Raw genomic sequence first — 14440 nt, forward strand, 5'->3', positions numbered from 1 at the left:
TTTCTTTGTGGGTCACCTAAGAAGAACCAGCAACACAGGGTTAGCTTCTCTCTGGAGGCCAGGACTCATCTTGTTAGATGCCAGTAGACACGCCTGGGATGCTTGCTGATGAAATACAAGGGGTTCTTGCCTAGCAGCCTTCCATCCCCATCCCCTGGGTTTCTGAGAACAAATTCTATCTGGCCAGGCTCCACTGCAGTATTACAGATTTTCATTACTGATAGTTCTTTCCAGTTAGCATGCTCAATATTAAACTCTGTCATTATGAAGTTAAATATGCATGATCCCCAAATCTATGTGTATTATAACAAGATTTTATTGTTATAAATTTGTCTTCTCTGTCTTCTGTTTCTGCCTTGGCTGTCTTTTAAAAACTCAAATGTCTGATAACTAGCCAGGAGGTAATTAGGAAGTGGTGCTGAAGAATCACAGGCGCATTCTCTCACTCATTCATAGAAATTTATTGGGTGTCTACAATAAGATAAAGTTCCCCAGCCAGTGGGGAAGACAGTGGTGACAGCTAATTACAGCACTAAGGAATTCTGGTCTGAGCCAACACAGGAAGCCCCTTACCACACACACAATAAATATTGGATAAGACCATTTGAAACCACAGTTGTGTATCCAAATTCCAAAAATGCATGGGAATTTAGAGAGTATATATGTGTGTGTGTGGTGAGTGAGGTGTGGAGTGGAATCCAAGCAGAAACGTGTCACTAAGGCTGGGCTTTGTGTGCAGGCAGAAACAGATAGGAGACCTCATGGGTAGCAGGGGCTAAAAATGGGCTATCCACATGGCTGGGCAACTCCAGGGAAATGTGATCAAAGCAACCTCGAAAAAAGCAATCTATAAATGATCAAAATCTAAGATTGTTCCAAGCTGGGGTCCAGATTCTCTTCTCACAGTGTGAAAACCATTAGCAGAAAAATCAATTCATAAATTGGCTTGAAATCAAAGCAATCCAATGGGATCCTAGCTGAGGCAAGCTTAAACCTACCCCGAGGCATGCCTCTACAACCAGAGCATCTAGATGCCCAGAGGAAAAACTCTCGCTGAAGATGAGCTCAGGGGGATGGGGGGAGTTATAAAGCACAAAGGGAATCAAACTGTCGGGAAAGAAAGTCTCAGATTCTATGCGGCCCCAGGCTCCACCATCCATGCAGAGCCCAGATTTACCTAAAACCTCCTACTTTTCCATTCATTCAATACTATCCTGCCCCCAACTCTAAATGAGACACCAGAGCGTCTGAAACCCCTGCTTCTCCTTTTTTCTAAGTTCACGAGAATACGTAGTTGTCCATTAGTAGGAGGTGGGCTTCAACAATACCTTTCTCCCACAGATACCTACTCTGTGGATGCTAAAGTTAACCATATAAGACGGTACTGTGTTTGTGTATATTTTGTGTGTATAATGTATGTGTGCATGTATGTGAAGGTTTTTTATATCTATCCATGTGCAGAGGCTGGAGGAGGGCGCTGGGTACTGCCCCATCATCCTGCCTGAACTCTATCACACCCCTGAACTATGCTGATGTCTGGAAAACTCCAGAAAGACTCCTGTTTCTACCACAGGACTACAGGGCTAGGGTTACAGTTGCACATGATCATTTTTCTATTTTATTTTATTTTTTGTGGTTCTGGGGATTTGAACTCAGGTCCTCATGCTTGCACAGCAAATCATGCTTACCTGCTATGCCATTTCCCTACCTATGTACATCCTCTTTTATAGTTTAAGCCAGCTTTTTGTTAGTTAAGAGATCTACTATAATATAAGGGTATGAAAGTGGTTTTAGACTATATAGTTTAAGGAATAATAAAAGAAAAAACCATACAACTCATTACAGATGCATGTTTCCTACGTGACTTTAGTCTGTGGTTGGCTGGACACACAGATCCAAAGCTTGTAGTTATGAAAGGCATACATACCCAGTCACATATAGCAAACGCCTATATGTTTTTAAGTATGTATAGCCTATTAGTAAATTATGAAAGAAGACCGTATTCTTCCATTGGTCAGATGTGACCATGAGGGATGGGGCTCCTGCTGCCTCCTCACCTGACAGGGTAGTGAAGCCGCTCCAGGGAGGGGATTTTCCAAGCATTGCTTGGAGTCTGAATCTTGTGAGACGTCAAAATGCTCAAGAGATCTTCCCTGTTCTCAGAGGATGACATCATTTGACAACTTTTCCTTCAGAGCTCCAGATTGCCTACTAAGTGAGATACTTCAGGCTACTGGAGTTTGCCATTCAAACCCAGTGGTGATATCCACCAAATGTTGGCCATACTCACTCTGCTGTGTATGTGTAGACCATGGCCATCTCCGAGATGTCAGTCTTATTTTGAGTTTATGGACACTCATCATTGCTGCCCTGCTTACTTTTAAATCTCAATTCTCTCTTGGTCTACAGCAGCCTGAGAACAGTGGAGAGCACTTCAGTTACCTCACACATTTGGAGTGATTTCTATCCTTATCATCAGTGGTTAGCCTCCATTTCCAAATAATGGAGCCTTAAGGAATGCACCTTGCATGCAGCTCACACCAGAACTGCCTGCATTCCATTAGCAAGTTCCTCTCCATACCCTTCAACCTGACTCTTCGTTGTCATTTCCAAGTTGTTTCACTGGTAAGAGGGATGCCAGTAGGAAGCTAAGCACTAGCTTTTCTGTCACGAGGAAAGAAGATAAGTAAGCAGCACTAGGACATAAGTAAGTAATTGCCACTAGGGCTCCTCTCCTCAAGTCCTCTGGCTCCCAGAGAGATACAAGCCCACCCATGTTCTGTAACTGTATGGCAGTAGTCATATATACTTAGATTCACTTTATCATGGACAAGGAATGGTTTGTCAACTATCTACTTATAAACATGTCTACTAAGTACTTGTTGTGTCAAGAAGAGCAAAAGACACTTTTGTTGCCACCAGAGAACTCAAAGACAGTCACAAATACAGCGGTGACAAGTAGACAAAGGACAACCCCAGGCTCTCCTAGTACAGTGACTGCTTCACCTACTTAGGGGTCTGGTTGGTCACTAGTAACCATTCCTTCTGTCTGTCCATTCTGCAAAGCTGCTTTAAGCTCTGTACACACACGGCTTAAGGAGCCATGGCATGTCTTTTATAGATGGAGCAGCTCAATTTCTCTACCCCCTCTTCTTTGGCCCAGAATAGGGCTTAGTCCTAACCAGAGCAAGTGATATCGTTGTGTTCACAAACACAACCTGCAGAAGAGATACCTGGTCCAGGCACTTCAGCTCTCAAGTTTCCAAGGCTATAGTAGTTTGCAGTATCAGACTACGTAAGGGGCTTGATAACAACCCATCGCCAAAGGGATCCCTTGAATGAAGGAGAATGGATCCTTGCTTAGGCTCCAACAGTCACTGGGGTAGGTGGATTTGAATGGATCTGATCATGTCCTTCACTCTTCTGATTGGCCTCCCCTTGAGTAGGGGCTGCACCTGCTGACTGCTTCTGTCAAGTACAACATGGAACAAGTGATGCGTAGGAGGCTTGAGTGATTTTGTTGCAAAGGGACAGAGTTCCCATCTTGCTGGTATCCTATCTCCCCACCCCACTCCCAGTTTGCTGCAAAGTAATCTGCTATATTGGAGAGAGAACTGAATTATACTGGAGAACTATATTGGAGAACTGATAGCGTCAGGGCCAAAACCCACCATCAAGATATAGATCTATGTGAGCCCATGAGACTGACTGCAGCTCTATCTATCACCTCCACCATAGTTTAATAAGACTCCAGAAGGAAAGATTTGGGCCTAGGTTCCTGACCCACAAAAACCATGAGACAGTAAACATGTGTTGCCTTACTCTGCCAAGTTTGGGTCATTTGTTATACAGCAATAGCTAACAGGCAGTTACTAACAGCATGTGGGGGTGCCTGTTAGAAACTTTAATGGAATATGGCTTGTTTCTTAAGACCTAGTTAATAAGAATAGATAGTGTGGTAGTTGGAATGTAATTGACCCCCATTAGCTCATAGGGAATGGAACTATTAGGAGGTGTGGCTTTGTTGGAGAAGGTGTGGTCTTATTGGAGGAAGCATGTCACTGTGGGGGTGGGATTTGAGGTCTACTGTGCTCAAGTCATGCCCAGTGTCTCAGACCACTTCCTGTTGCCTGCAGGATCAAGATGTAGCTCCTGCTCTACCCTCGGCTCCTTTTCCACACCACGTCTGCCTGCATGCTGCTGTGTCCTGCCATGATGATAATGGACTAAACCTCTGAAGTGTAAATCAGCCAATTAAATGTTTTCCCTTAAAAGAACTGCCGTGGTCATGGTGTCTCTTCACAACAATAGAAACCCTAACTAAGATAGACAGCTACTCTAACCAATCCCAGAAGACACCAGAAAATGGGTTTTATTACAGCAGGAAATTCCTATGTTAAGGGCTATGGGTTATAAGGCTGCTGATGGATACATCCTCTATGACAGAGCTTTAAACAAGCGGAGGTGTCAGAATTAACCAAGGAGATCGACCTCCATGTGAGACCTACCAAGTCAGGCTCTCTATAGGCACCCAGAGATTTCCACAGTCACCACCACTCATCTGGCCCCATCATGGTAACATAATAGGAAGTGGTGGGCCAAAAAAGTGAATTGCCTTGTGTGTGTATAAATGGGTATTACATGTTTGAGAGTGCAGGTTAGCATGTGCATGTGTGCACACATGTAAGTGGACATTAAAAGTCAATCTTGGATGCTTTTCCACAAGTACTGTTCATCATGTTTTGTTTTTTTGTTTGTTTGTTTTTTATTTGTTTGTTTGAGTCAGAGTCTATCACTGGCCTGGAACTTTCCAAGTAGACTAGGATAGCTTGCTGGCTGACAAACCCCTGGGATTCACCCAATTCTGTCTCTCTAGTTCCGACATTACAAGAGTGTACCACACTCATCTTTTTTTTTTTCAATAAGAGTTTTGAAGTTGAAACTCGTGTTTTCAAGGCAAGTACTTTATAAAATATGCCCATCTTCCAGCTCTGAAGTGTCTTAAAAATGATAACATTTATTTACTTGTTTTGTGTGTGGTACCATGAGTGTGGGCTTGCGTGCCTATGTGTGTTTAGGTCAGAAGACAATTTGTAAGAGGGGCCTGAGAGACCAAATTCAGGTCATCAGGCTTGATGGCAAACCCCTTTACCCACTGAGCCATCTTGCCTGCCCCCTAAAGTGTCTTTTTAAGATCCTATGGCTGGTTGTTGGTAACCTAGGATAAGGGCACAATGTTCCCATTTTTCTGGCTTCTTCATTCATTCTGCCACAAAGATACCCCACCCTAACTCAATGGGGGAGTTCCTCTTAGGTGTTGAGCTAGCTGAAAAAGCAGCATGAGTTATTGAAGGACAACTTCAGTGTTAACTTTATTTGTTCTGGAAACCATCCCCATTCCTCATCTCTCCATGTAGTCCTGGTACTTTGACAAGGGGAACTTTCCTTCTGGCCTTTATAAGGTGCCTTGTTTTGTAAGGAAGGGTACAACAAACACTTCTCATCGGATCTCCATCTCCAGGTCCCAGTCAGAAAACCTGGTCAGGATGGACCTTCACAATATTGCACACATGTGGGTGTTGCAGAGTCCTGCTGGTTTGTCACCTTTTCCTCCATCTTCCCTGAGACAGTTGCTCCTGTCCTGGGGGCCTTTGCTCTACCTCCAGTCGAGGGCATCTGTTGCAGACCTGGGCTGTCCACAGCCTGGGTTCCAGTTTGTTTTGGTCCAGGGAAGCACCATCCCTGATCCACAGCTGGATCCACCCAGGGTCCTCATGAGCTCACAATGTCCCAGTGCTGGCTCATGAGTGATGACTCGCAAGGGTTGACAACGACTTCTTTCCCATCCTCGGTGCTGTCACCAAACATGTCTGTGTCCAGGCAGAGGTGGGATGCTATGTGCTCAATGCGAGCACCTGTCTTCATCCATTGCTGAGGAGACAGAGGGGAGAGAAAATGAGCCCATACCTTTTCTGGCTAAAGCCATGGGTTCTGTGGATAATACAAATAAATCACTCAGGCATCATCAGAAGGTATGACACTACATGTGGTCAGTCAGAGATGTGATTTCATGGTCTCATGGAGGCAGAAAAGTGCCATTAATTCTGGCATGCAGTAGGGTTTTTGTTTTTATTACATTTTAAATTTATATTTATTTGCTTATTTGTGTGTGTGTGTGTGTGTGTGTGTGTGTGTGTGTGTGTGTGTAGGCCAGTATACAACTTGTCAGAGTTGCTTTTCTCTTTCTCTTTTTGCATGTATCTCTAGGTATTAAACTCAGATGGGCAGGCCTGGATAAAGTACCTTATCCACTGAGCCATCTCTCCAGTACTAGTCTTTTAAAAATGGGTTTAAAAATGTGAAAAGTTAAATCAGTGTTCACTAGAAAAACTCATCAGCAGGACAGAAAACGTGGACTGAGTTAGACAACAATACAAAAGACAACACAAAAAACACAACCCACGTTCCGTGTCTTCCTTTAGGAATAAGTTAGAGAAAGAGCAGATGGGGCTGTGAAGACAACAGAAGGGGTGTCTCCAAAGCCCATGCCGGTGTCAGGCAGTGTCCCTTGACTCCCTCCTATGTGGTAAGGACAGAGGGAGGGAGGGACGAAACCCTGACCAGACACTGTGCTTCATAGAGACCAGAACAATGCCTCTTCCCCATAGTTCCTCTGGGTTACACGAGCCCCCTTTGGAAGAGAAGGGGAGATCTCAGACAGATGCAGTGACCCACCACGTGCCACCCTCATACTTGGAATGAGCTCTTGAACAGTCTCTCAGGTCTGGGCAGGAAACTGAGCACACTCCTAGTACACGCTGCTGGAGGAACAGTGTGCATCTAGGACACAACTGTCAAAGCCCACAGCACCGAGGGCAAGGGGTTGGGCTGCCTTCACACCTACGGCTCTGGCTCCTGTCTAAGAGTCCAGGTAAGTGACAGAACAGTGACAGGAACATACCAGGTGAGCAGGCCTGGCAATAACGGCTAAGTCTACAGACTTTCAGGTATTCACTGATCAGTGGGACCAACATGGCCTTTGTTACTGATACAATTTTAGGACTCCTATCCCTGGCACTGACTGGAAGACTTCTTGCTTATTAACCCTTCCTCTCTCAACCTGTCCTCTCTTCTGACTAGAGAAGACTTACACCCACCCCAGTCACATTGTGGAGGTTGACCACTCCCAGTCCTACCCTGCCCCAGGGCCTGCCAAGTACTCACCTGCCTTTCATCCCCATTCTTGCACAGGACAAGAACCACTGGGGCTCCGGGGAACAGGGTGACAACAGATAGGCACAGCTCTTCCTGGATGATCTGCTGGGTGTACGTGAAGGCCCACACCTGAGGAGACCAGGGAGATTTACTCAGGAGTGGGACAGAGGCCATCTATTGGGGGGGTCTCACCATGCCTATGTGTGATGGCCCATACAGCTGGATAAGCAGTTCCATGGATCCCAGGAAGTAATGATTATCAACAAAGTCACCGTCTATACTGTTATGAAGTCCCTGTCCCCCATGCTGGGTCCCGAGCCATGGACTTGCAGGTGAGCAACACCCTAGCTGGACCATATGATCTCTAGTGTCTGCTTAGAGACAACGTCTCCATGGGAGTCTGTTGCTGACACTTAGCACATCAAACAGCTGATAGGCTGCCCCAGATGTCTTTAGAATGTCCCCTCTTCTTTGTAAAGATTCGAAGCCATTGCCTTGAGAACATGACAGGTTTGATAAGAGGCAGACAGAAGGGTAAAGAGAAGGGAGGCACTCGAGGGAGGCGATGGAGACATTGGGAAAGGAGAGAGCTATGCAAAGTAACATTACTTAAGAGGGCGTGCAGTCCAACGTGCCAGCATGGCAAAGGATTCAGCCCTTCACTCTCTGCAGGGGTGAAGTAGAGAAACCAGACCAGCAAGCTGGAGTTCTGATGGAACAGGGAGCAGGGGTGTTCTGTGAGGTCACTGCAAGACACCAGTGGCAGATTGCTTAACAAGCAATCTCTATTTCCCCAGTTGGGAGACAGCAAGCTCTGGTACAGCAGCTGCCAAAATGACAAAGAGGGTTTCTCTCAGGTTGTACAAAGAGGTAACACTTGTCCCTAAATGGGTTTAGATATGTGTATTAGTGACTGAGAGACCAAAGCCAGGCATGAAGTCCACATGGGTCTTGAGCCTGGGCTGGGGCACTGGGCAGATGACACTCTGGTGCCCTAGGTATCAGGAGTGTGATCTCAAATGGCAATCTGCAATTGGGGCTGAGGATATTTCTCCTTGTGGGGAGGATAAAAGTCCAAGGGCAGAGCTGCAGGGGGTTGTTTGTGGGCCCATAGGACCACTGGCCTGAAATCTATTAGATTTTTACCCTCCCTGAAAGTAAGGCTTCAATCAGCGATGGAAAAATGAGTTCGTCTCTTCTGTTACTGCTTTGTAGCCCACTGGGAAGCACAAATTAACATTTCGAAAATAAATCCTGTCATTATCATACAATCACCACAATACACAGCATTGTATTGTTTGTGTTAAAAGTATTAAGGGATTAAGCACACCACAGTTTCTAAAACCTGAAAACATACCACAGTTTCCAAAAACACACCTTGTCTGTCTTTCCTGTTAATACCCTAAGGGCTTAGAAGTGGCAGGGATAGGTTCTCTTGACATCTGAGACTCCACATTCAGAAATGCCTCTTGAGAGGGGACACGCCTGGGCCAGGGTCTAAGAAAGCTATGCTAAGGGTCTGTAAAAGGAACCTGTGAATAGGAAGCCAGCACAAAAGTCCTTATACAAGGAGGCTAGAGATATGGCTCTGTGGTTAAGAGTGACACTTGCTGCTCTTACACACAAACACACACACACACACACACACACACACACACACACACTCCTTACATGAGCACACATTCCGGGGCTTTCCTGATATTTCACCTCCCAGAGGAGGATTGGGGCTGAGCTCTGGCCCCACATTCAAGAAGGAAGAAGAGAGATGGCAAGCAGAAGTCAGGATCAGGTGGGCAGGAGGAACTGAGGCCCACAAAGTGCCCATGTCCCATTCTGTGTCCCTCACACTTCCCAGAGCATGAATGGGTTTATTAAATGAATCCTGAGCCAGAAATGTACCCTAAGAAGATCGTCACTGAGGGGAGGGCTGGGCATTTAGCTAAGTGGTAACGTGTTTACCTAGCAAGCAAGGCTGTGAGTTCCAGAAAACAAACAAACGAATGAACAACAAAGGAAAAGGCGACAGGAGTGCTCAGCCAGATCTGCTCTCCACTGAGGGTTGCAGGACCCTCTACCGATCACTCCATTCAGAGCCTGATGGAAGCGCTGTTCGTGATGGATGTCCCGCTCCACCCCCGGCGAAGGTAACCCAAGGGCCAATCTAGGAGCAGATGTGACCCGCTTTGGCTTTCTATGGGGAGGGGCTGAGGTTCGCTCCTGGTCCCTGGACTCCTTTGCTAGTCTATTAGAGTGGGGACACTCTACTCAGAGGCCATTCTTCCTGCCACTGCTGGAACAGAGTGCTTATAGACAGGAACAGTAGACTTCTCTCTCAGGCTAATGTCCTGGGGCTGCAGCTGGGAAAGCTGGGATGCAAAGGGACCACAGTGGCACCTGGTCTGGCTGGGGACTTACTGTTTTGAGTTGGATGGAAAGTTAGGGAGGAAAGATTTTCTTAAGATGCAACAAGAACTAAGGGAGGGAAAGGGAGAGGGTGATGCCAGGCAGAGGTGCTGATCTTGGAATGGCCCAGGAGTCCATCCTTTAACAGACAGGAAAACATCAGCCTAGAGCGAGGAGTCTTTGCTCTTTATACCATTGAAGAAATGCAGTGTGCAGAGACATTTCTGGATTATTAAGACTGTGTTCTATGGGCATTTAGCAAGGAGGGCGGGGACATTGCTAAATACCCTACAAGGCACAGGACAGTCCCCATGAAAAAGAATGATCCAGACTTAAGGACAATCATGCTAAAACCATCATAAGATAGTCTGCGGGCTTACACCTAAACTCTTTGGTATTGTTCATGTACACCCCGTTTAGTGTACATGCGCCTAGATTGCCCAATCTGTCAAGTGGGGGTGATAACAGGACAGGACCCATCTGAGGGACTATGCAAAGTGTCAACAATATCCTGCCTGCTGAACACTTAGCCCAGATCCTGGCCCTGCCTGTGTGTATTAGCTCCAAGAGTGGTGTGTCCTTGTGCAAAGGAATGTTGGGTGAGGAGTGACAAACCAGCCCTCCTAGGAAGGTGAGGTAACCAGGAACTAATGTCCTCTACAAATGATAGTGAGTTTTGTGTTTCTACGTCAATTAAAGAACTGAGAAAAGAGAGCTGGCCCAAGACAGTATTGCTGGTCTTGTTGAAGTGAGAGTCATTTAAGGGCTTGGCAGGTTCAAGCCCCTTCATGTTCATGGTCTATTTACTTAGGAACAGTTTCACGGAAGTAAGGGTCAACGTGGTTGATGGCTACTCTGCAATGTCAGGAACAGCTGCTGGGCTCACGCTGAGCTCTCCTCAGATGAGATGAAACCAGATGTCCTCTATAGACCACACAGGAAAACCTATCAGGCCACAAGCACACCCTTGAAGGGCTCCTTTCAGATAGACGCCTGGAACAAATGAATCAGGTCCAACAAAACTTCTGATTCATAATAAGGTCTCTAAGGGATCAGTCATGGGGGTCAGCATTGAGTATTAACAACAGCATGAATGGCTGACAGGCCATGCTGGGCTCACTCTCTTCCTTGAATGTGCAGGCACAGACCTCAGTTCCACCTTTGAGATGGCTCCCGGAGACAGCAAGTTGACCCAGATATATATTTCTCTTGACTGGGCTCTTCAGTGGACTCATGCTTAAGATCGTCCCTTTGTTTCCATCCTGTCTTCTCCTACACTGCTGGGATAACGACTATGTGGGATTAAGGCCCCACATCCACTTTGTTTTGTTGTATCACAGGGCTGGGCTCTGGGGTAACTACCATGGTGAGGATCCCTGCTCACCAGCTTAATAACTGTGTAAACTCTTGATGAATTACTTCCATAACCTCAAGTACAATGTAAAGAGACTAGCAAGAGGGCTACTGTATAGAATATATTGCTAACATGTGTGTATTCAGAATAGTTATCTCCGTTTAGCAAAGACTTGGTTACTGTTTCTGATGGTGACACCAGTAACTCAGAGCAAGGCAAGAAAGACACGTCCCTTTAGACTCTTCTTCGAAAACTATTGCAGACACAGGCTGGCATGGCTCTTTTGAGGGACCATTCCCATATGTGATGAGGAACTCTGAGGAAGAGAGGGCAGCTTGTAGCACTGCAGACTTGAGATCTGCACCCTGGAGTGTCCGTGTGCCCGCTGATACACAGAGCACTTTCAATCACACACGCCTTTGGGCTTCCCAGCTGCTACCTTCTGCTCCACAAACCGGGAGCCTAAACCACTGGCTGGGCAGGGGGCGAATACACTGCAGACTGTCTTACGTTTCCTTCTCTTTAATCTGGAATAGAAACCAGAGTGGAACATCTGTCTTCTGCCATTCACGGATATTTTTCTGGAGAATTCAGTGAAGTTGAGAGGAAAGAGATGTCTGGGGCTTTACAGGTTTTCAAATGCATGATGTAAGCCTCTTGCATTACCCCAGGGCATCAGCTTGCCAGCATCTTTGAAACATTTGAATTCAGCATTGTGCTCCAAAGGATAAGCCAGCAAGAAGGAAGGTGAGGCAGGGAGTGGGATGGCTGGGCTGGTGTGAAGGAAGAACAATTGTTGGAGCTACTGGATTAAATAGCCTTCATGCTGGCCATGCAGCGTGGTTGGAGAGGCATGCGGATCTGGGGTCTGATACCCAGTGCTGCCAACATAAACAAATCAAACGAGTATCATTACAGGCACGAGGACATCCCAGTGCCTGGGTTTTACCTACCTTCAAGTGAGAGGCAGAACTTGGATGTGCTTGTCCCACTTTCCATAGTTCCGGGCCCTAGAACATCCACCCAATGGCTCCAACCTGATCTCAGGATTTGTGCTGACCCAGTGCCTGGGTTTGTACTTCCAGGGCAGGCTGTTCCTCTGGTATACATAACTAGGCTTTCAAGGAAGTGACTATACTTGAATATGAAAGCTTAGAGTTCATCATGTAGGGCAGACAGAAATGGGAGGAAACTGGAGCCAGGCAAAAGCAGCAAGCCAGAAGAGTCTCTGGAGTACGGTGTGTCATTTGTGGAACAGAGAACCCAGTCACACTCTTGCCCAAGTTCTCACAAATGTTAGGGAGGACACTGATTCCATGCTTTCTTAGAGGCGTGGCTTTTGATTTTGGATTTGTCACTGGAGATTGGTTATGACAAACACCCTCTTGGTAGCTTTCTCCTGTCAAGATGGAGTTTTTTTTAATGTTCACAGCCTTGAAGATGAGTGTCATAGACAGGTGTCTTCTGCCATGACTAAAGACACCATAAAGTCCTGGAACCATGACTTTGCTGTAACAAGAGAACTGCTGGATAGAGTTGGTGTGTGTGTGAGTGTGTGTGTGTGTGTGAGTGTGTGTGTGGTCACCACTAGTATATGACACTAGTTAATCTCTGGGAGCATCAGCTGTGAAGCAGGGGTAAGAGTGATACCTACTTCATCTGGTTCTTGGTCACTCCCTTGCTTACGAATGCTCAGCGACTGAAGAGGTGGGTGCCCGAAGAGATGCTGAAAGAGTTCCATCACCCTCTGGACAGATCGAGTCAAGGAAGGCCGTGAAGATGAAGATAGGAGAGAACAGAGCTATGCTAAGGGGAAGAGCCCCCACAGGTGCCTGATGCTTGAAGACAGGGTTGAGATGAAGGGTGACAACAATGGAGATTCATGGGGAATGGGGGAGAGGATCCCATTACGAGAAAAGATAAACAAGTCAGTCCTACAAAGACACACAACAGATGCACACACGCGTTCATCTCGTGGAGATGATGTTAGCAGAAACTGTTTCGTAGATTTCCTTCTGAGTACCTGAAAATGAAGCCCAACCCTGCTGCTGGGCTGTGTGCCCTTGGAGAACAGGGCTGTGTCTAATTCTGAATGAGTCCACCTTGCCTCCCCAGAAGGTAATATGGTACCCAAGATGCTACCATCCAGTTTGTTAACTGAACCTCTTTCTACTTTCCAGTAATTTAACTTCTGAAAGTCGCACAAACCAGCCATTATCTCAAAGCAAAGCAGAGCAGCAGCCTACCGCTGCCTCATGGAGAGAGCACTGTGTACCTCCAGGCCCTTCCCCCGTGGCCCCAGTGCCTGCCATCATGTGCCTTTCTCCTTCCTCAGAAAGGTCAGCTGAAAGGGCAGCTGGGATGTGCCGTTCTCCTCCAGGTGAACAGGACCTGCTCCCTCTCCTAGGACTGGGTATTGAAGGATCCTCTCTGAGGCCCAGAGAGTTGGTGGCCTTCTCTCCCACCCCTTATGCAACCAAAGTTGGTTTATTACAGACAGGTTCTGCTTAGCTGGGGATAGACCAAGCAAATCGTGTCCCAGGGAAGGGGCCAGACACTATTCTGACTGATGGAATTCCCATCAGCAACACCCACACTCAGACTCACAGGGATGCCTCACCTACTCACAGAGCTTTACAAAGTACCACTTGAGCAAACTGTGTCACTGTCATCCAGGCAGCCACACCTAAAGTTGAACCGACACCCCCATTTCCTTTCCTTTCTAGGCTTACCTAACTCCCACACCACCTCCTCTGCCCTGTTTGGAGCACAGGCTGCTTCTGGCAAAGCCAGGTTTGAGAGTGTAGATTTTTGTGAACAGCAAAGAGACACTGAAGGCTGTGCTGAGTGAGGGGTATGGTTTAGAGACCAAACATGGAGTGGGGGTGAGGGACAGGGCAGGAGGAATGCCTAAAGGCTGTGGCCATAATCTAACGCAAAGGTTCTCAACAGGGACATTTTAAAAGAATGACCTTGCTCCCAAAGTCAACGGAGTTGGTCTTGGGGAAATGGAGTAAGGATGGAACATGAAAAGAGTTTTTTTTTGGGGGAGAACACAGTGGGCTGCAGACACAGTGGACTATAGGAGGAAGAGAGGCCAAGGCACTAGTGAGGACTGGAACCATGGCACCAATGCAGAGACCTGTGCGTTGCCAGGTAGCCTGGGTGCTCACAGCCATCTATAGTTAAATCACAGAGGAGTTTGACTCTGCTACCCAATGTTTGAGCCACAGTCCATGTGGGAGTTCCTAACTGTGAACCTTCTATTCCCAGAGTCCTCTACTGGGACCTTACAGAGTTCTCATTAATGAGACAAAGTTCAGCTTCCTCAGGGAACATACTTCCTGAGGAAGATAGACAGTAATCCAGCTCCTGCTTCTCTCCAATCTCAACATCTATTTGCCCTGACTCCTCCTTGTGACCTCAGTTTCCCTAAAGTCTATCCTTGTACTTGCTACCAGGTCATAG

General features: G+C 46.7%; 1 protein-coding gene across 1 annotated transcript in view; it reads right to left on the reverse strand.

The window, feature by feature from the left end:
* Positions 1-440: 440 nt before the first annotated feature.
* Galnt14 (polypeptide N-acetylgalactosaminyltransferase 14) overlaps positions 441-14440 on the reverse strand; it is a 227044-nt gene continuing 213044 nt past the window's right edge. The window contains exons 14-15 of the mRNA XM_005073577.4: positions 7225-7344; positions 441-5931 (exon numbers count right to left, since the gene is read on the reverse strand). Coding sequence (XP_005073634.2) covers positions 5773-5931; positions 7225-7344 — 279 coding nt within the window. The 3' untranslated portion in view covers positions 441-5772. The remainder of the gene's footprint in view (positions 5932-7224; positions 7345-14440) is intronic.

This window comes from Mesocricetus auratus, unplaced genomic scaffold, assembly GCF_017639785.1.
Source record: "Mesocricetus auratus isolate SY011 unplaced genomic scaffold, BCM_Maur_2.0 Super-Scaffold_100024, whole genome shotgun sequence".
NCBI lineage: Eukaryota > Metazoa > Chordata > Mammalia > Rodentia > Cricetidae > Mesocricetus > Mesocricetus auratus.